This window comes from Dendrobates tinctorius, unplaced genomic scaffold (assembly GCF_039654945.1).
Source record: "Dendrobates tinctorius isolate UK_male_01 unplaced genomic scaffold, ASM3965494v1 ptg000134l, whole genome shotgun sequence".
In the NCBI taxonomy this organism is placed as follows: Eukaryota; Metazoa; Chordata; class Amphibia; order Anura; family Dendrobatidae; genus Dendrobates; species Dendrobates tinctorius.
The window spans coordinates 1,978,320-1,999,538 of record NW_027361802.1 but is presented as its reverse complement, the minus strand read 5'-3'; the positions used below and the strand labels follow the sequence as shown (position 1 = coordinate 1,999,538).

General features: G+C 39.3%; 1 protein-coding gene across 3 annotated transcripts in view; it reads left to right on the top strand.

Moving 5' to 3' along the window:
* TEK (TEK receptor tyrosine kinase) overlaps nucleotides 1–21,219 on the top strand; it is a 197,850-nt gene that overhangs the window by 133,880 nt on the left and 42,751 nt on the right. For all 3 annotated transcript variants that reach the window (XM_073543677.1, XM_073543675.1, XM_073543678.1), the window contains 3 exons: nucleotides 3,732–3,876; nucleotides 18,147–18,308; nucleotides 19,393–19,533. In XM_073543677.1, coding sequence (XP_073399778.1) covers nucleotides 3,732–3,876; nucleotides 18,147–18,308; nucleotides 19,393–19,533 — 448 coding nt within the window. The remainder of the gene's footprint in view (nucleotides 1–3,731; nucleotides 3,877–18,146; nucleotides 18,309–19,392; nucleotides 19,534–21,219) is intronic.

The window sequence follows — 21,219 nt, the reverse complement described above, 5'->3', positions numbered from 1 at the left end:
GCTCTGAAGAAATAAAGGCTGTAGCTCCTTGGCACATACCATCATATTCCACAGTACCTTACAGACATCAGCATCTTTGTCCCATTGGGGCTCACAATCTAAATTCCCTATCACTATGTCTTTGAAGTGTGAGTAAACCAAAACATCCAGAAGAAACCCACACAAACACGGGGAGAACATACAAACTCTTAACGGATTTTGTCCTTGGTGGGATTTCAACCAGGGGGACCCCATAGCTACAAAGCAACAGGGCTAACTACTGAGCCACCCTACTGCCCAAAATGTTACCACTTTGTGTTGGAAAGAGGGGATTTCAAAGAACAGGCCCAATATTTTATTTTATTTCCAATTCTTTATATTGTGCCAACAAGCAGTGCAGTACTTTACACAGAAAACTATCAGTCACTGTCCCCAAAAGAGCTTACAATATAATTTTGTTATCTCAGACAGTTGTTCACCAGGACAACTATATTTTCTGGAGTGTGAGACAAAATTAATACAAACTTGGGGAAAATATAAAAACACCAGGCAGTTATGACCCATTGTCAAATTCAAGCCCAATACCCCAATGGTGAATGATAACACTGCTAACTACTGAGGCCCCATATAGCCTATTACTATGGAGGAAAGAATAATTCATTTTTGAAATAGTCTTTGTAGAAATGAAATGCGTTTATAATGAAAATATATATTTGTTGCAAAAACTATTCCCACCTTATGTACACCTTGCATACACTTAAATGAATTTAATGTATATATTTGTTTATTAAATTTTCCATTTTGCTAAAATCTAGTATTCGTACCATAAAAATTTAACAAAATTTGAAAATCTTCTACAATATATCCCTTTGTGGAGTGTGGAAGGTGCATTTTGGGAGCAGAAAATCCTGTAAGTATAGTATTATGACGGGTTCAGATTGGCGTCGTGTATTTGATGGTCAACAGATCACAATGCCCGAACTGTGGGTCTCCTTACAACCTCACAGACACAAATGAAAATCACCAGTCTGAACTTGGTATAAATTTGGTGTATACTGTATGTGACACATTAGACCGCCTCAAATTTTAAACTGTTGACTTAAAGGGAATCTGTCATCTCATTTTTGGCCTATGAGATGCGGCCACAGCCATCAGGGGCTTATCTACAGCATTCTATAATGCTGTAGATAAGCCCCTGATGTAACCTGAAAGATAAGAAAAACGAGTTAGATTATACTCACCTGGGGGGCGCGGTCCAGTCCGATGGGTGTCGTGGTCCGGTTCGGCGCCTCCCATCTTCTAGCGATGACGTCCTCCTTCTTACTTCTGCCACGGCTCCTGTGCAGGCATACTTTATCTGTCCTGTTGAGGGCAGAGTAAAGTACTGCAGTGCGCAGGCACCTGGAAAGGTCAGAGAGGTCCCGCGCCTGCGCACTGCAGTACTTTACGCTGCCTTCACCAGGACAGATAAAGTACGCCTGCGTAGGAGCCGCGGCAGAAGTAAGAAGGATGACGTCATCGCTAGAAGATGGGAGGCGCCGGACCGCGACACCCACCGCAGCGGACCGCACTCCCCCGGTGAGGATAATCTAACTCGATTTTCTATCTTTCAGTTTACATTGGGAACTTATCTATAGCATTACAGAACACTGTAGATAAGCCCCTGATGGCTGTGGCCGCATCTCATAGGCCAAAAATGAGGTGACAGATTCCCTTTAATTTTGTTTTAGTTCACATATTTTTAACATGTACTTTCAAGTCATTGGGAAATGAAAAAAAGAAGTATAACAAAAGTATGCAGTGTGTAAAACAAATAAAAGGCCAATGATTCAAGAACCATATTCAAGAGGCCCGTTTCATCCCATTATTTACACCAGGAAATTGGTATAAAATGCTTTGAAAAGTCACAAAATTTTTCAGCCCAGAGTTGTGAAAAATGTTTGTGGACTTTTTCAGTTTAAGGCTACATTCCCATGATGAGCTTTTGCTGAGTTTTTCACACCACAGCATTTCAGCACCATTTCTGCAAGTATTATTTAAATTAGGTTACTTGTGTGATGCTAGTCACTTCTCAAGGCTAAACCATGAGTCAGAGTGGTCAGGGAGTCCAAGGTCAGAAGCCGGGATGGTACGTCATAAACAGAAGGAAGAGACAAAAGCGTATTCAGGTAACGTTCCGAGGTCAGAGTACTGAAAGGATAACGGATCAGAGCTAAAGGGGTTAAACAGGCAGTTGGTCAGAACAAAGTTAAAGGTCAGGCAACAGATAAAGTATCTAAAACTCAAGGAACAAACCTCACAAGATGAATGTATGTCTGGGAGAAGCTGTTCAGTTAAGTAGGCATGGCCATTGCCTGAGATAGTGAACACCTGAGACAGCCGTCGCCTCCCAGCCACAGATTGGATAGTCGAGCTGTCAATAAACACACTAACAGCTCAGCACGCCCCTGAAACAGACTGGATGTCATCCTGTCAATCAAAGTACTGACAGCTTCAGCATGCCCCTGTACCAGATTGGACGGCCGAACTATCAGTAACTGCATCCCAGACACCTTGAGGAGTGGAACTGTGACAAGTTTTTCATTGCGTTTTATTAACACTGGCTTTTAATGCGTTTTTGACACTGTGGTTTTTAACTTATTTTGGTGTGTTCTTTTATGAAATAAAGCTACATTGATTGAAACTTTTTGATATTTCACTTTGACAAAAGTTTATTGACATATGAATATAAACACATGAGCCATGCACACCGTGAACAAGTCTGTAGGACAGTGTTCAAACCACCAAAAGACTGAAAACACAGAAAAACACAGTATAACAAATGTATAAAAATACTCTGTTGTTAGAAAGTAACAGTAAACAGCAAGTGCTAAAAGATGATAACAAAACAGGATATTTGGTTGATACGTTTTTTGCAAAAAATGTATTGGCATACAGTACAGACCAAAAGTTTGGACTTCTCATTCAAAGAGTTATTTTCATGACTATGAAAATTGTATTCACTCTGAAGGCATCAAAACTATGAATTAACACATGTGGAATTATATAATTAACAAAAAAGTGTGAAACAACTGAAAATATGTCTTATATTCTACTGTAGGTTCTTCAAAGTAGCCACCTTTTGCTTTGATTACTGCTTTGCACACTCTTGGCATTCTCTTGATGAGCCTCAAGAGGTAGTCACCAGAAATGGCCTTCCAACAGTCTTGAAGGAGTTCCCAGAGATGCTTAGCACTTGTTGGCCCTTTTGCCTTCACTCTGTGGTCCAGCTCACACCAAACCATCTCGATTGGGTTCAGGTCTGGTGACTGTGGAGGCCAGGTCATCTGGCGTAGCACCAATGCTAGAAATGTTACTCCAATCACTGACTCAAGAGCATTTCTGCAACATGCACGCCACTAATTAGAAACACCGCATTCATTAAGTGGCAAGTACCTCTTCATGAATTTGGCGCATCATATTTGAGTGATCCCTTCATTAAGACTACTGTGCTCAGTTTTATTGAATCAGCCCCAAAGTGTGAAAAAATGCAACTTGTAATAACTCCTTATTGAGTTATGGCTAACATGTGATTGGGGCAATTTCCCCCCCAAAAAATGTAAGGAAAAAAAACTGCCAAAAAACACATCATATAAAAAAAGCTTTGTATAAAGCCATCCTATTTTGTCCAAAAACTGTTCCCCTATGCATTTTTTTGTATTCCAGGTATTAAAATCAAACATTGCAATAACTAACATTTACATCTTCTATAGGCTGTGTCAACCAAAGAAATCGATCAGCTGACAGTTGCCCAATTTTCAGTAGGAAGGACTGTACCTAGGTTTTCAGGTTGGTGGATCTACAGTGTGACAACTTCAGCAGGGACGGATGACCAACATGTGCACATCTATGTAAAAAGTAAGAAACATTCAAACATGCCAAAATGTAATTTAGCATCAGTTTTAATTTTATGTTGTATTCTACTGTATATGCTCAAATACAGTTCCCTAATTGGTCGTTAAATGGGTTGCATCATCATCAGAAAAGGGTAAAATTGTAAAGGAATTTTAAAAACAAGCAACTTTTGCAATTTAAAGCTTATTAAATTAATTAATTTTATAAATTTTATAGCATACTGCTTGTTGCTTAAAGAGGATATGTGGGACTTTGTAAAGAAAAAAAGTGTGTCTAAACACTAACAGGCAGGTAAGTGCTAACTACCTGCCTGTTCTGCTTGGCACCATTCTTCGCAGGCACAGTGCAATCATAAACCACTTCTCCAGGCAATTCAGCTGCTTCTGCTGATGTCATGTCGACAGAGCAGTGACATCTTTTCCGATCTGCTCTATTGACAGGTAGGGACTGCTGACATCAGGCTGATTGACAGTTCGTCCCCGCTGCCAAACTGGGACAGCTGGCTGTCAATCAGCATGACATCAGTAGTCACGCCCCATTGACAGAGCAGCCCCGGAGAAGAAGAGCTGCTCTGTTGACAGGGAACAGCAGAATCGCTGGCAGGAGCTGTCTTGATGGCTCTGTGCTGTGGCTGGGTACAATAGGCAAAACCGGTGGTTGCCTCTGTCAGCAACTACCTGCTTGTTAGTTTTTTGACAAATAGTAAAAAAAAGTCCTGCTTCCAACCTTTAAGTTAGGCAAAGGAGCACAGCACTCACAAACTCTTTGCTAAAAGGCTTGCAAGTGCTTCTCTGAAGCTTGCCAGATTGCTGGATCAATCCAACTTCAGTGTCCCTGCCCTCTTCTGATGGTTCAGAGGTAAAAAGCTGCTTCTGTGAGCAGCAATAAAGTGTATATAACATATGAGGGACTAGGAGTCGAAGTCCAGAGAAGTTTATAAAATATGACAAAAGTTTATTACAAAAAAATTAAAAAAACAGTCAATAGTGATGGCACAAGGTATCAGTATGCTACATATCCACAATGTGGACAGCCCCCCGAGGAAGCCCATATGAAACGCGCGTTGGGGCTGCTAGTCTTTGTGCATTTCCACACAGAGCATCATGGGTAAGATGGCTCTCTACGGTGTATTTTTTTCCCTATCTAACTTCTGCTTTTTCATGTACTTTCATTGCATAAAACTGGCCTTTTGCCACATGCAATCTTCTAGCCATGCATATTGTAAATTTGTTTCACTAGTGCATATATAATATCTGGGGGATAGAACTATGATTGTATGGTTTACCTTAAATAGTGGTTAAAGATTTAAGACTTTTTGATTGTCTCTGACTTCTTTTTTACTTACTGTATCTATGCAAGTCTCTTTATTGTAGATACCATATGTCTTGTTAAATATACATCCATTTTTTCTTTTTCTTTGCCTTTACTCGTTACCATACCATTACCATATTGTGGATCTGTAGGATACTGATACCTTGTACACCACTATTGACTATTATATTATACATTATTCGCCAGAATTTTTGTAATCAACTTTTTGTCATATTTTATAAACTCTCTGGACTTTGACTCCTAGTCTCTCATAGGGTATATATCTAAGCACAGTGTCCACTATCACTATCATCATTTTATGGCCACTTATAGACAAATGGTTATGATATATTAAAATACTACCACATTATGCCCCCTGTTTGGATGATATCGATTATAGCATTAGAGTGTGCCGATGGTCTAAACTATCGATCATTCATGAGTACACCCCCCAGGCAAGCAGTAAGTCAGGAGGCTGGGAAGCAGTGATGAATGATTATGAGAATAACTCTTTAATGTGCTTTATTTTATGGTCTCACTTTAAAATGCAATCACTCTATAACCAATACGAAAATCTTTATGCCACATCTGTGAGATTGCAGCTAGGTACTGGAAAAAAAAAGTGATGGTTCCTAAAGCTGTATAAGGCCGATCACTACTCAATGAAATATATATAGTGGCTAAGCTCTACTCTGGTCTACACCATTTGTGCTAGTTGTTGTTTGTGGCAAGAGAGACAGAGATGTGATGAGAGAGATGGAAATTTGCTAGATCAAAGTACTGTTACATTGTGTTTTACAGAATTCATTTATAGGCTTGTATTAGAATCTGAAAATTACGTATCTGAAAATTACTATAAGACAGCTCTCTGCTTATAGTTTGTTCTTAGATTTAAAAAAAAAAATAAAAAAAATAAGGACCTATTATTTTTTTTTACAACAGCTCGTAAAATATATAATATACAGCAAGTTCAGCTACTGTGTATTGTGAGATGATTCTGCCAGTGACACAGAAACTGTTCAAAAAGCAGTACTGCTTCTGAAACTTCTTAAAAAAACACATAACACTAATAATGAAGTCACAGGATTTAATGTCGAAAAAAAAGCTGTTATGTATTACTGAAAATTTTTTTTTGAGATCTTGCATCATCTTCCTCCTGTCAGGCGCTCCAATTTATAGTGACTCTAGGCATAAACATTGAGGTTGCAACTATTTTCATATTACTTCCCAGTTGACTGTGGACCAGACAATCTTCTACACAATGCAGTTTTCGTCACTCAACCCTGTATCCTGTTATGCAAGGATCTGGACTCCCACAAATGTCCCTGAAATAAAATATCCTCACATGCTTACAGGGCAGCAAGTTCTACGCATCCTGTAGCAATAAAGCCCAGGTAGAGATGTGAGGCATGTTGCCAATTTCTGCATTTTAACAACTAAGAAATCCTCCCAAGAAGTGGAATCCTCCCAAGAAGTGGTATCCTCCTGAGAAGTGGAATTCTCCCAAGAAGTGGTATCCTCCTGAGAAGTGGAAGTCTCCCAAGAAGTGGTATCCTCCCAAGAAGTGGAATCCTCCCAATAAGTGGTGTCCTCCCGAAAAGTGGTATCCTCTCAAGAAATGGTATCCTCCAGAGAAGTGGAATCCTCCCGAGAAGTGGTATCCTCCCGAGAAGTGGAATCCTCCCGAGAAGTGGTACAGAGCACAATAATGGTCACAAACTGAAGTCACTTATTATTGTGCTATATAAAGCCATACACTGATGTTCCTGATGATAATTTATCAGTGGACAATTCACTGGTTAATTTTAAGCACCTTTTCGGCAATATATACCAAATATAGAAAGCCAGGTGTGGCATAAAACTAAAGTTTGTGAGCACAAAGACAGATACTCATTCAGTTACAAAATTTCTAAAGGCAGGGACTGTGACATTTTAGCGATTGTCCAATGTTAAGGTATGTTAACCCCAAACTGGGTGAAATACCTAAAATAACAAATTCTCATTCTCCTATGGCCAGCGTCTGTTACTCGCCACTGCTCTGGTTCCTGTATTTTGGCTTCAGCAGTGACATCACATTAACAGTGTACGTCACTGCTGTAACCAGTCACTGAGTTCACTGCTCGAGTGCAGTCAGTTTTGGCACATCTGCTGAGCTCATTAACTGGCTAGAGAGGTGACGCACACTGTTGACTTGATGTCACTGCTGAACCTAAAACAAATGGACTGTAGTATGGCAGGAAACTGGTGCTAGACTCAAGGAGAGTACGGTAAGTACCTCTTGAGTTTGTTATTATGGGTATTTTACACAGTTTGAGGTTCACTTTCCTGAAAGTGGACAACCTCTGTAATTCCCTAGGATGCCTGGATATGTGTGGTGCTAGTAAAAAATCATCTTGTACCCCATGCAGCCATTCCTTTATAATGGCTACCTCCCAACTGTCCTGGATATAGTAGGACTGTCCCAAATTTGGGGAGCTCTTCCTCTATCCCAGGCGATTAGTGATTTGCCCCTACTTGAGCTGTACCTTTCTCCTAAGAACACTGATACAGCTGAATATAATGGTGGAGCAGGAAACCAATGGATCCCTAGTCCTCAGTTCTGTCTACCTAGAGACTTAAAATCCTGCCAGGACATTTAGTCCACTTGTCATTCTTAGCTCATGTCACTTGGATCTGTGGAAGTTTGCAGAAATCAAAAATGACTACCAAGACATCTTATCTCAATGCTTCTAGCAAAGGGGAGATCTTTTTCTTGAGTGAATGATTGCAGTGATTAGAAAGTTGTGTACATGCTCATCACAATACAAGCTGACACCATGGTAACTATAAGCAATGTCGGACTGGTGGACATATGGCCCACCTGAAGAACATATTTTTTTGGCCAATAGTCTATCTATACAACAACATAGCATGCTTAGTTTTTTCTTTGAATAATTAAACTACAGATATTTAACCCCTTGCCTCCGCAGGCAATTTTAATTTTTATGTTTGCATTTTTCCCATCCATTTTACCAACCAAGAAGCAAAACTTTTACATTTTTCTCATCAATATAACTGTATTATAGCTTTTTTGTGAGATGTATTTTTGAATGACAAAACCCATTTGGAAATACAATGCACTGAAAAACATGAAAAAATGTCCAATTGCAATGAAATGAGTTTTGTTTTTACAGTGTTCATTGTATGGTAAGAATGACTTGGAAGCATGATTCGCCAGGTCAATACAAGTACGGTTATACCAAAGATACATAGGTTTTTTGGTTTTTTTTTACTGAAGTGGTGAAAAAAATTTCAGAAGTTTGTATAAAAAAAAATTCTTGTTTGTGTTTATATTTTCTGAAATCCATGTTTTTATTTTTCCATCAATAGAGCTGTGTCAGGGTTTGTTTTTTTGCACTCTGAGCTCACAGTTTGATACCATTTTGGGAGGTTAACAGTTTTTTCATGCATTTTTTAATGAAAGTGTGGTGACAGAAAAACCTCAATTCTGGCATTTTAATTAGTTATATGATTTACCGTGTCTATTTATTACTTTTATATTTTGATACATTTTATGGATGTGGCAATACCAAATACAGTGGCATGTAAAAGTTTAGGCACCCCTGGTCAAAGTTACTGCTATTGTGAACAGTTAAGCAAGCTGAAGATGAAATTATCTCTAAAAAGCCTAAAGTTAAAGATGACACATTTCATTGCATTTTAGGAAAAAATATATATATTGTCATTATATTGTCATTTTTTAATGTTTTAAAAATTACAAAAATGCGCCAATGCAAAAGTTTGGGCAATGGGCACTACTGGAGATATGTCTGCTTAGATAACCTTGACCAAGGTTTAAGACCTTAATTAGCCTGATAGGGTTATGGCTTGGTCACTATTTTTGCTAGGAAAGGCGTGGTGACGCAAATTTTCCATCCTCCTCTCAACTTGTGCCTAAAAACAGCAGTCATGGGTGTTAGGTTGAACAATAAGAAATGTTCACTAGTTGCCTGCTCCTGGCCCAATGGATATTGATCAGTGCGCACTAAAGAAATCACACCAGAGACCTAGTCGGATGTAACCTCTCTTGATCAATCTATGGCACAGGTCCAAGTGGAAGAGAGAAAGAGAGCTGTATTAATGCAAACATGGGTTTATATATCCCCTGTAAGGGGGCTTGGTTAGCTCTAAAATGGGAGTGATCGGATGTATTCCATTGGTTAGTGGGTTGGGCAGTGAGCTAGTCCGTGGTCGGAACCATGAGGTCATCAGGCTGGGTTAGTCCATAAGGTCATCAAAGTGGGCGTTGTTGTGGGTGGATCCATGAAGTCATCAGGGTAGGCGTCATCTTGTATACCACCACATTGTCCACATGGTGTGTGGTGAAACAGGAAATGGCAGCCATCTTTAGTGTCACACTTTGATCTGAAAAAGCTCATGTAAGGTGAAATAATACACTTTGTGGGTAGTTCCTCTCAATCTCTTATGTCTTGAGGTTAATGAAGTATTTGATCTTAAGGCTCTCCTTAACATGGGTTCTTTTAAGAAGCTGCTTACCACTCTGATAATGAAAATGGTGAATGTCCACAAAGCAGGAGAAGGCTATAAAAAGATAGCAAAGCGTTTTCAAGTTGCCCTTTCCTTAATTCGAAATGTAATTAAGAAATGGGAGTCAACAGGAACAGTTAAGGCAAAGATAAGGTCTGATAGACCAAGCAAATTTCAGTGAGAGCTGCTTGTAGGATTGCTAGACAGACCGATCAGAACTCCCGCTTGACTGCAATAGACCTTCAGAAAGATTTAGCAGACTCTGGAGTTGTGGTAGATTGTTCTACTGTTCAGATACACTTTCACAAATATGGCAGAGTCATCAGATGAAAACCTCTCCAGTATTCTCACCATAAAATTCAGCATCAGAAGTATGCAAAAGAACATCTAAACAAGCTTGATGGATTTTCAGCCCTATGGACTGATGAAGTTAAAATAGAACACTTTTGACACTATAATCAAAGGTATGTGTGTAGAAAAAAGGTCACAGAATTTCAGGAAAAGAACATTTTGCCCACCATTAACCCCTTTAGCCTCCAAGGTGGTTTGCATGTTAATGACCAGGCCAATTTTTACAATTCTGATTGTCACTTTATGAGGTAATAAATCTGGAATGCTTCAATGGATCCCACTGATTCTGAGATAGCTTAGGAAGTTATAAGGGTTAAAAGTTGACCAGCGATTTCTAATTTTTCCAACAAACTTTACAAAACCATTTTTTAGGGACCACATTACATTTGAAGTGACTTTGAAGAGTTTATATGACAGAAAGTAACCAAAAGTTATTCTAAAAACTGCATCCCTCAAGATGCTGAAAACCACACTCAAGAAGTTTATTAACCCTTCAGGTGTTTCACAGGAATTTTTGAAATGTGAGGAAAAAAATGAAAATTGTTGTGCAGTTTCTCCTCAGCATTCCGATACCCCTCAATACCACACGGCAAAGCTCGGAAGAGGAGGAGCACCATTTTATTTTTTGAATGCAAAATTTGCAGGAACAATTAGTGAACATCATGTCGTGTTTGATGTGCCTAAATAATGAAAATCCCCCACAAGTAACACCATTTTGAAAACTAGACCCCTCAGGGAACTTATCTAGATGTATGGTGAGCATATTAAACCCATAGGTGCTTCATAGAAGTTTATAACTTTGAGCCGTGAAAATAAAAAAAAAAAATCACATTTTCTCCACAAAAATATTTTGCATTTTCATAAGGGTAACAGGAGAAATTGCGCCATACAATTTGTTGTGCAATTTCTCCTGAGTACGCCGATACCCCATATGTGGGAGAAAACTACTGTTTGGGCGCACGGCAGAACTCGGAAGGGAAGGAGCATCATTTGACTTTTTGAATGCAAAATTTGTTAGAATCATTAGCGGACTCCATGTCCTGTTGAGACCCCCTGATGTGTCTAAACAGTAGAAACCCTCCATAAGTGACCCCATTCTGGAAACTAAACCCCTCAAGGAATGTATTTACATGTGTGGTGAGCACCTTGAACCCACAATTGATTAACAGAAGTTTTAAACATTGAGCTACAAAAAAAAAAAATTTCACCACAAAATTGTTATTTTAGCACCAGTTTTTTTTTATTTACACAAGGGAAAGGGGAGAAATTTGTAGTGCAATTTCTCCTGAGTATGCCGATACCCCATATGTGGGGGAAAACTACTTTTGAGGCACAGTGCAAAGCTCAGAAGTGAAAAAGCGCCATATTGGAGTTCAGGTTTTGCTGGAATAGATTCAGGGTGCCATGTCATATTTGCAGAGCCCTTGAGGTGCCAGAACAATAGAAACACCATATGTGAACTCATTTTACAAATTCATCTATGGGTGCAGTGATCATATTGACACCACATGTGCCTCACATAATTTTATACCATTGAGCTGTGAAGAAAGAATAATTATATTTTTACCAATAAAATGTTGTTTTGGCCTCAAGTTTTTAATTATTCTAAGGAGTAATAGGAGAAATTTTTACAACAAACTGAGGTCCATTTTTTCTTGAGAGCGCCAGTGCAAAGCTCAGAAGGGAAGGCGCGCCATTTTATAGGGCAGAATTTACTGTTTTAGTTTGCTGGTGCCATGACCCACTGGGAGAGCCCCTGAGGTAACATCACGGGTGTGTCACAGAATTTTATACCATTGTGCAGTGAAGAAAAAATAATTACATTTTTACCACCAAAATTTAGCCCAAGATTTTACATTTTCGCACAAGTGGGTAAAATGGCACCATAATTTGTCGCACAATTTCTACTGAATGTGGCAATACCCCATATGTGGCTGTACATTACTGCTTAACCATACAGAGAGACTTGGAAAGGACAGAGCGCTATTTGTCTCTTGGAGCGCATATTTTCCTAGAATAGTTTGCGGATTCCATATACAGAGCCCTTAAGTGCTAGAAGAGCAAAATCCCTCCCTCAAGTGACCCCATTTTGGAAATTATACCCCTTTGGTAATTTATCTACAGGTGTAGTGACTATTTTAACTCCATGGGTGTTTTCCAGAAACAAGCAAGAGTGGATGTTGCTGAGTGAAAATTGCAAACTTTTATTGTAGTGACCAGTACGCTGTAGTGACCAGTACCTTGTAGCGACTAGTATATTATGGTGCCCATCTCATGCTTCTGGAGGCATGCACCCGTAAATTAGGCAGGCTCTCATCACCACAGAAATTGCAAACATGTGGATGCTATATGTAGTTGAAGCACACTGGGACTCAGAAGGGAGGAGGGCATTTGGATTTGGGAACGCAGAATTTGCTGAATATCTTTTGGAGGGTGAGGAGCCATTTTGTTTTTCCAGAGCCTTTTGTATTACTAGTTACGTGGAAGTACAGATGACAGACATGAGTGGGGTCTTGCTTTCTTGGATTAAATTAAAGCTTTTATTGGGAACATTTTACATAATGTTGAGATCACATTTATCCTGCGCTCTATATTGAGCACTTACTTTGGGATTTCTATATATATCTCTGAGTGACATGATTCAGATAAAACCTCCAAGGGAACTATTCGCAATAATGAGGAAGCAGAGTTACACTGGGCTCTGTCTGGCCTCTGTTCATGGTTGTCCTTCTTTTCAGAAGTGCACAAAAATGTGGCCGACATCACTTTTATGCACACCTAAAAAGACAGACATTACCGGATCATAAGCCAGACAGTGTCCACATCTGCCTCATTATAAGGAATCTTCCGCTGGGGCTTCCATCTGAATCACGCATTTCAGAGATTTTTCACGGAAACCCTGATGTAAGCGCTCAGCACAGGATAGATATGCGCCGAGTATTACTGCAATCTTTGGGAGGCAGAATGAACAAATCAACAGCAGGTGAAGAAATATTTTTATTTATTTTTTTACGCCGTTCCTCGTGTGGTATAAGTAGTTAGATGACTTTATTCTTTGGGTCAGGGCGATTACAGCGATACTAGATTTATATCGGGTTTTTATCTTTGGCTGCTGTCACACATTAAAAGACGCTTTTTCTTGAAAAAAAAAAGTTTTTGCATCACCATATTCTGAGAGCTAACTTTTTTCCATATTTTGGCCCACAGTTATGTAAAGGCTTGTTTTTTTGCGGGACGAGTTGCCATTTTTATTGGTACCATTTTCAGGCACATGACAATTTTTCATTGCTTTCTATTCTGATTTTTGGGAGGAAGAATGAACAAAAAACATCAAATCAGGAATTTTTTAATGTTGTTCAGCATGTGGTAAAATTGATTAGGCAGCATTAGTCTTCTTGTCAATTACAGCGATACCTCATTAATATATTTTTTTATGCTTTGGCGCTTTTCTAGAATAAAAACTGTTTTGTAGAAAAAAAATTATTATTTTTGCTCGCTTTATCCTGATCCTGAGAGCTATAACATTTTTTTTTTTTTTTTCTGAGGAAACTGTATGATGGCTTGCTTTTCTTGTGGGACAAGATGACGTTTTTAGCGGTACCGTGTTTATTTATATTTGTGTTTTTAATCACGTTTTATTCTACTTTTCGTTTGGTGGTATGATTATAAAGCATTGTTTTTTGCCTTATTTTTTTAACGATGTTCACTAAAGGGGTTAACTAGTGTTACTGTTTTATAGGTAGGGTTGTTCCGGACGCGATGATACCAATTATGTGTACTTTTATATTTATTTATGGGTACATATATATACGTACATTTTTACAATTTTCTCTCTCTTTTTTAACTTTTTCACTTTGTCGCAGTATTGGACTTTCATTTTTTGCTGGCTGATTGCTTGTATAGTATATGGATGGAGAAGCATCTCTATGTAAAACAAGCTGTCAGCAATGCACTGTCAGTCAAACTTGCTTCATCATGTTCTGAGCATAATCAAGCAACTTTGCTAGCTATGGTGACCCAATGACATCAGGTCACCATGGCAATGATCAGGACCCGCAGGGTCCCCATCCAAGGGCATGTCATTCTTCCCTCTGCCTGCTCCTGAAAGGATGTGATCGAGTTCAATTGCAACATTTAGGGGTTAAAGTGCTGGGAGTGGTGCCAGGACCACTCATGACACTGATTGCCGGTTGTCAGCTGTCAGAATCAGCCAACTGACACAGCGTCTGCGCACAAAATGGCCTGGACGTATCCATACATCCAAGGTTGATAAGTACCAGGCGACCAGGATGTATTTATACATCTAAGGTTGGAAAGGGGCTAAGCATGGGGGTGAGTAAATCATGCTTTGGGGTTTTGATGCAGCCAATGGCACAGGGAACATTTCACGGGTAGAGAGAAGAATTGATTCTATGAAATTTCAACAAATTCATGAAGCAAACATAACAAACATAATCTGTAAAATAGCTGAAGTTGAAAAGAGCTTGGCTTCTACAAACAGATAATGATCCTAAACGTAAGTCAAAATCCACAAAAGACTGCCTCAAAGGCGCAAGCTGAAGGTTTTACAATGGCCCACTCTGATCTAAACATTATTGAAAATTTGTGGTGAGGCCGCAAAATAGCAGTGCATGCAGCCAGGAATCTCACAAAACTGGGAGGAATTATCCAAGGAAGAATGGTTGAAAATCTCTCGAAGAAGAATTGAAAGACTCTTGGCTGGCTACAAAAAGCGTTTACAAGCTGAGACACTTGCAAAAGGGGAAGCTGCTAGGTACTAACCATGTAGCATGCCCAAAGTTTTGCATTGGTCCATTTTCCTTTTTGGAATTTGTAAAATGTAAAAGATGAAAACATACATATATTTTTATTTTGCCTAAAAGGAAATGTGTCATCTTTAACTTTAGGCTTTAGGCTGGAGTCACACTAAATGTCTGAAAAATAGGTCCGAGTCTCCCTCCCGAGAGTCATATGAGTTTAATGGAAGTGTCATGTGAGTGTCATGCGAGTATAATCCTATTTTTCACACCTACCATCCGATTTACATCTGATTGCAATGCGATTTTAACATGAGCTTTAACATAGAGCAATTCTCTGTCATTTACACATCGTTTTCAAAGGAAATATTCGTCAAACACACACACACATATATATATATATATATATATATATATATATACACAGTGGGGGAAATAAGTATGTGATCCCTTGCTGATTTTGTAAGTTTGCCCACTGACAAATACATGAATAGTATATAATTTTAAGGCTGGGTTAATTTTAACATTGAGAGATAGAATATCAAAAACAAAATCCAGAAAATCGCATTGTATAAATTATACAAATGTATTTGTATTTTGCAGTGAGAATAAGTATTTGATCCCCTACTAACCATTGAGAGATCTGGCTCCTACAGACCAGTTAGACGCTCCTAATCAACTCGTTACCGGCATTAAAGACAGCTGTCTTACATTGTCACCTTTATAAAAGACTCCTGTCCACAGACTCAATTAGTCAGTCAAACTCTAACCTCTACAACATGGACAAGACCAAAGAGCTTTATAAGGATGTCAGGGACAAGATCCTAGACCTGCACAAAGCTGGAATGGGCTACAAAACCATAAGTAAGACACTGGGGGGGAAGGAGACAACTGTTGGTGAAATAGTAAGAAAATGGAAGAAATACAAAATGACTGTCAATCAACATCGATCGGCGGCACCATGCAAAATCTCACCTCGTGGGGTATCCTTGATTATGAGGAAGGTGAAATATCAGCCTAAAACTACATCGGGGAATTTGTTAAAGATCTCAAGGTAGCTGGGACAACAGTCAACAAGAAAACCATTCGTAACACATTACACCGTAAAGGTTTAAAATTCTGCAGTGCCTGCAAGGTCCCCTTGCTCAAGAAGGTACATGTGCAGGCTCCTCTGAAGTTTGCCAGTTAACACCTGGATGATTCTGTGAGTGATTGGGAGAAGGTGCTGTGGTCAGATGAGACAAAAATTGAGCTCGTTGGCATTAACTCAACTCGCCATGTTTGGCGGAAGAGAAATGCTGCCTATGACCCCAAGAACACCGTCCCCACTGTCAAGCATGGAGGTGGAAACATTATGTTTTGCGGGTGTTTCTCTGCTAAGGGCACAGGACTACTTCACTGCATCAATTGGAGAATGGATGGAGCCATGTACCGTAAAATCCTGAGTAACAAACTCCTTCCCTCCGCCAGGACATTAAAAATGGGTCATGGCTGGGTCTTCCAACAAGACAATGACCGAAAACATACAGCTAAGGCAACAAAGGAGTGGCTCAAAAAGAGGCACATTAAGGTCGTAGAGTGGCCTAGCCAGTCTCCAGACCTTAATCCCATAGAAAACTTATGGAGGGAGTTGAAGCTCCAAGTTGCCAAGTGGCAGCCTCAAAATCTTAATGATTTTGAGATGATCTGCAAAGAGGAGAAGACCAAAATCCCTCCTGACATGTGTGCAAACCTCTATAGATAGATAGAATAAAAGCCAGCAATTCATGTGCCACATACAGTAAAATCACACTGACAGTTTAGAATACATAGGATAGGATAGATATATACACATAGAATACATAGATATATAGATGTCAGTGACACACACATATATATATGTATATATATTACATAGATAGATAGAAGAAAAGTCGGCAATTCAGCAGCCCCCTAGTGTAAAATCACAGCAGGAGCAGACAGTATAGAATAGATGGATTACAAACAGTAAATACAAATAGAATAGGTAGCTATACAGATGTCTGTAACAAAATACAATTAGTAATTATTAAAAGATTATTTATCTGAAAAAAATGGTGTGGACTCCCATGTAATTTATGTAACCAGCAGATGGAAAGCCAATGGCTGGGGGCCGATGTTTATAGCCTGGGAAGGGGGTGATACCCATGGAGCTTCCCAGGCTATTAATATGAACTCACAACAGTATATTTAGCCTTTACTGGCTATTAAAATGGAGGACACTTAAAAAAATTATATAGTGTCCCCCTATAATTAATAACAGGCAAAGGCTATGCAGACAGCTGCAGGCTGATATTAATAGCCTAGGAAGGGGCCATGGATACTGCCCCCCAGGCTAAAAACACCAGCTCTCAGCCACCCCTGAAAAGGCGCATCTCTAAGATGTTCCACTTCTGGCACAGCCTCTCTCTTCCCACTTGCTCTGTAGTGGTGGCAAGTGAGGTGATAGTTGGGAGGGTTGATGTCACCTTTGTATTGTCAGGTAGCATCAAGCCCCGAGGTTATTAATGGAGAGGCGTCAATAAGTCACATTGTATGAAAACACAGACACCCACAATAAAGTCCTTTAATTGAAATAATGACACAGACTCCTTTAATAAATCTTAATTAAACCATACTTAAGACCTTTCCCATTCAACTGACGCACTTGTGATCTTCAAAAGAGTTAAAAATAAAAAACAATAATATTCTTCACCTTTCCGCAGAGATGCTGCTATAATCCATTTGTCCCACGACGGGTCTAGCTCTGCTACATTTAGATCATCTAGATGGCAGGCTGCATGGTTGCATGATGCGACCATGCAGCCTGTCATCCAGCAGACACTGAGCACAGTATGCTCAGTGTCTCCCTGTGAACTCCTATTCCCTGTCTGAGAGCACCACAAGCGTGAGAAAGTTCTCCTGCTCGCGGTGCCGTCAGACAGGTCCTGGGAGTTCACAACCAATGAACTCACTTCACATTCCTGACGTCAGCGCGAGTGCTGTGGGAAAATTTCCCACAGCGCTCATGCTGACGTCATATAATTGTCTGATTGTCTCATCATTTCTACTATATACTGCAATATTAATGTAATACAGTGAAAATTGTGGTCTCCTATAAAGCTCATCTTCTATTAATTATTCTGTAATGGCTGTTCAGACTGTAAATGCAGAGTTCTGCATGATCTCTGACAGCACAGTAGTGACATTCATATTCTATTTAACAATCTGTTGTTTTATAGGAGCAGGATACCATTTATCATAAATTTAAACGTGTAAACTACTGATGTAAGCTTTTTTTTTTCATAAGTTTCTTTTTTCATTTTTCAGTGGCCCCATATCCCAAGTATGGTCCAATGCTCAATAAAAGTGGACCCAACTACCTTCATATACATGTTAACACTGATTCTTATGGTGGAGATGGTCCTATTGTAACGACAACTGTATTATACAAACCCACGAAAAAATCAACTGGATGGAGTAGCTTAAGTGGTAAGAAGATATTCATCCAAATGTATTGTGCTGTTTTATATCAAATTAATACAAAATTAAGACAAAACATGAATTAACTAAATTCTCTTAAGTAGAGACCTTACGTGAATCTGAAGTTATATTAACCCATGTACAACTAATAATAAGGGTTGCCCATAGTGAAATAACATTTAATAATGGCTGTGTGCAGACGCTGCGTAATCCGCCGAGGATTCATCCTTGCGGATTTTGCAAAATCCGCAGATAAAACCGCAGGTCAAAAGGGTTTTGCCCTGCGGTTTCACCATCTCCACAATGGTGGAGATAGGAAACCGCTGCGGATTCCGCAGAAAGAATTGACATGTCAATTCTTTCTGCGGATTCAAAACCGCAGGAAAACCGCGTGGATAAATCTGCACCGTCTACACTGCGTTTTTTTTTTACCATTCAATTGAATTAAAACAGTAATGTTCAATGGAAAAAATCAATAAGTTATAAATCAAACATACACGGCGAAACAATTTGTCTACAAAAAGCCATAATTCTAAACTTTTATTTCCATTATTTGTGAAAAAATAATAAAACTACTGTGTTAAACTTGTAGTTCTATTTGGCTTCACTATTGAAGGCTGTCTTGGAAGGCTACGTTCACATGACCATATTGTCAGTCCGTGTGCTGTCTGTAGAAAAAAAATTGACAAATTGGCCATCAGATGAGCGTTTTATCACACAGACTTTTGGTTACAGCATGGATTACTGTTCTCCGTATTTCAGACAAGTCTTGCTTATTCAAGTCTATGGTTTGGCCAAAAAAATAGGATCCCATACAGCTCAGTATCCAATTTTTACGGATACATTGGAATTCTTAACATAGCAAACTGTATTTTCTTTTCAATTTTATTCACTGCTGATAAAGAAAAATGAATGCTATACAGACGGCATACATATGACAAGAAAGTTGAAAAAGCATCCGCTTTTTCTTAAACAATCATGTGAACTTAGCCTAAAAGTGTGTTTGGAGAAATGACATCAAGGTTAACATAATAATTAACAATTGAGAGAAAAATAAAACATTATAATTGACTATTGTATAATTCATTTTCAGTTCCTGTGACTTACAAAATCGTGAAACTTGAAAATTTGGAACCAAAGACAGAATACAAGGTTTGTGTTCAATTGGGACGCAAAGGAGATGGAGGAGTGGGACATCCAGGTCCAGAAAATGTTTTTACCACAGAGGCATTTGGTAATGTACTAGTCACTGGCAAGATGGTTGGTCTAATTTAATATGAAATAGCACTAATTAATAAAAATAATCATATTTCTACATTTGTACTATCGCTATTTACCTCTTTTCATAGCGTCTCATTAATCCAGTGTCTTTCTGTTGCATTTTATGAGTGCATTATTATTAAAGCCCACAGAAACCTTCCCCCATTCAAATGTTCATTTTTCATATACACTGCTATCAGCTGACTATATGACTATAGCTATTCAGTATGAGTCTAATAACTTTCTGTGGATGGATACCATGTTTTGGCATAGGTGGTTTCCTTCATTGGAGACTGCCCTTCCCGTGGTTGTTCCTTCCTGGGGAAAGACCTGGTTAGTCATTGCTTGCGTTGAGAAACATGTGATGGTGTCTGTGTTTTGCATGTTTTTGCATATTTCCCATAAGGGATGGGGGCATTGCTCTAGAATCACTGCGTTGAGAAACATGTGATGATGTCTCCGCAGTATTGGATGTTGATCTCCATGAGGTCACTCATCCTCATTTTTCACAGTCTTTTACTAGGCATTGCTCCTACTAGCCGGTTTCCTACTCCACACTGATGAGGGGCAATACCCCGAAACAGCTGTCTGTGGATGGATACCATGTTTTGGCATAGGTGGTTTCCTTCATTGGAGACTGCCCTTCCCGTGGTTGTTCCTTCCCGGGGAAAGACCTGGCTAGTCATTGCTTGCGTTGAGAAACATGTGATGGTGTCTCCTCGGCTTGTGTTTTGCATGTTTTTGCATATTTCCCATAAGGGATGGGGGCATTGCTCTAGAATCACTGCGTTGAGAAACATGTGATGGTGTCTCTGCAGTGTTGGATGTTGATCTCCATGAGTTCATTCATCCTCATTTTTCATAATAACTTTCTAGAGGCATTTGCACATGGCGTCTTTAAGACGCCGACGTACATGGCAAATCTTAAGTATTTTCAGGAAAAAGTCGGTGGCCTTTCATGAAGCGGTGTCAGAACCCTGACGTGGTTAAAAGAAGTAACAAAAGACTGAACCTGTGCACAGCAATGTCATTTTTACATTTTTGGGGAGGCTTTGCAGTGCTTTTTCAGGCGGATTCCAGCCGAAGTTCAGCTGAAAAAGACGTCATGTGCAGATACCCTAACAGAAGTACAGTGTTAGTCACGGTGACATAGGTCTAGTCTAGAAAATCTGCTTACTCACTCCTTTACCTGACTGCTGAGAATTTGGTCTTTACTAGGTATCCATGGGGTAATGTTTCTCCTTGCGGAGAGTAGTAATCATAAATAGGTGGCACTAGAGTTCTAGTCCTCTTCCTCTCTGAAGAGACAATTTGCATATTTAATTTCCCAGAGGAGCATTGCAAGTCTCCTCAGCTTGGCATGACAGACTTGACATGTCACTCTCCACAAGGAGAAATTTTACCCCTTAGATACCGGTTAGACGCCAGCCAAACCAGATCTCACACTTTGCACTGATGAGGGGCAGTACCCTGAAACACAGTGTCTACAAATTTAGATTCTGGTTTGACTTTTTTCCTAAATCTTGTGGCAAGGCTTGTTAAAGGGTTGACATTGACTTTTAGGATTGCTACTTACAATAGGTGGCACTAGAGTTCTAGTCATCTTCCTCTCATGTATACTAATGCCAGAAGCCTTGCCAACAAAATGGAGGAATTAGAA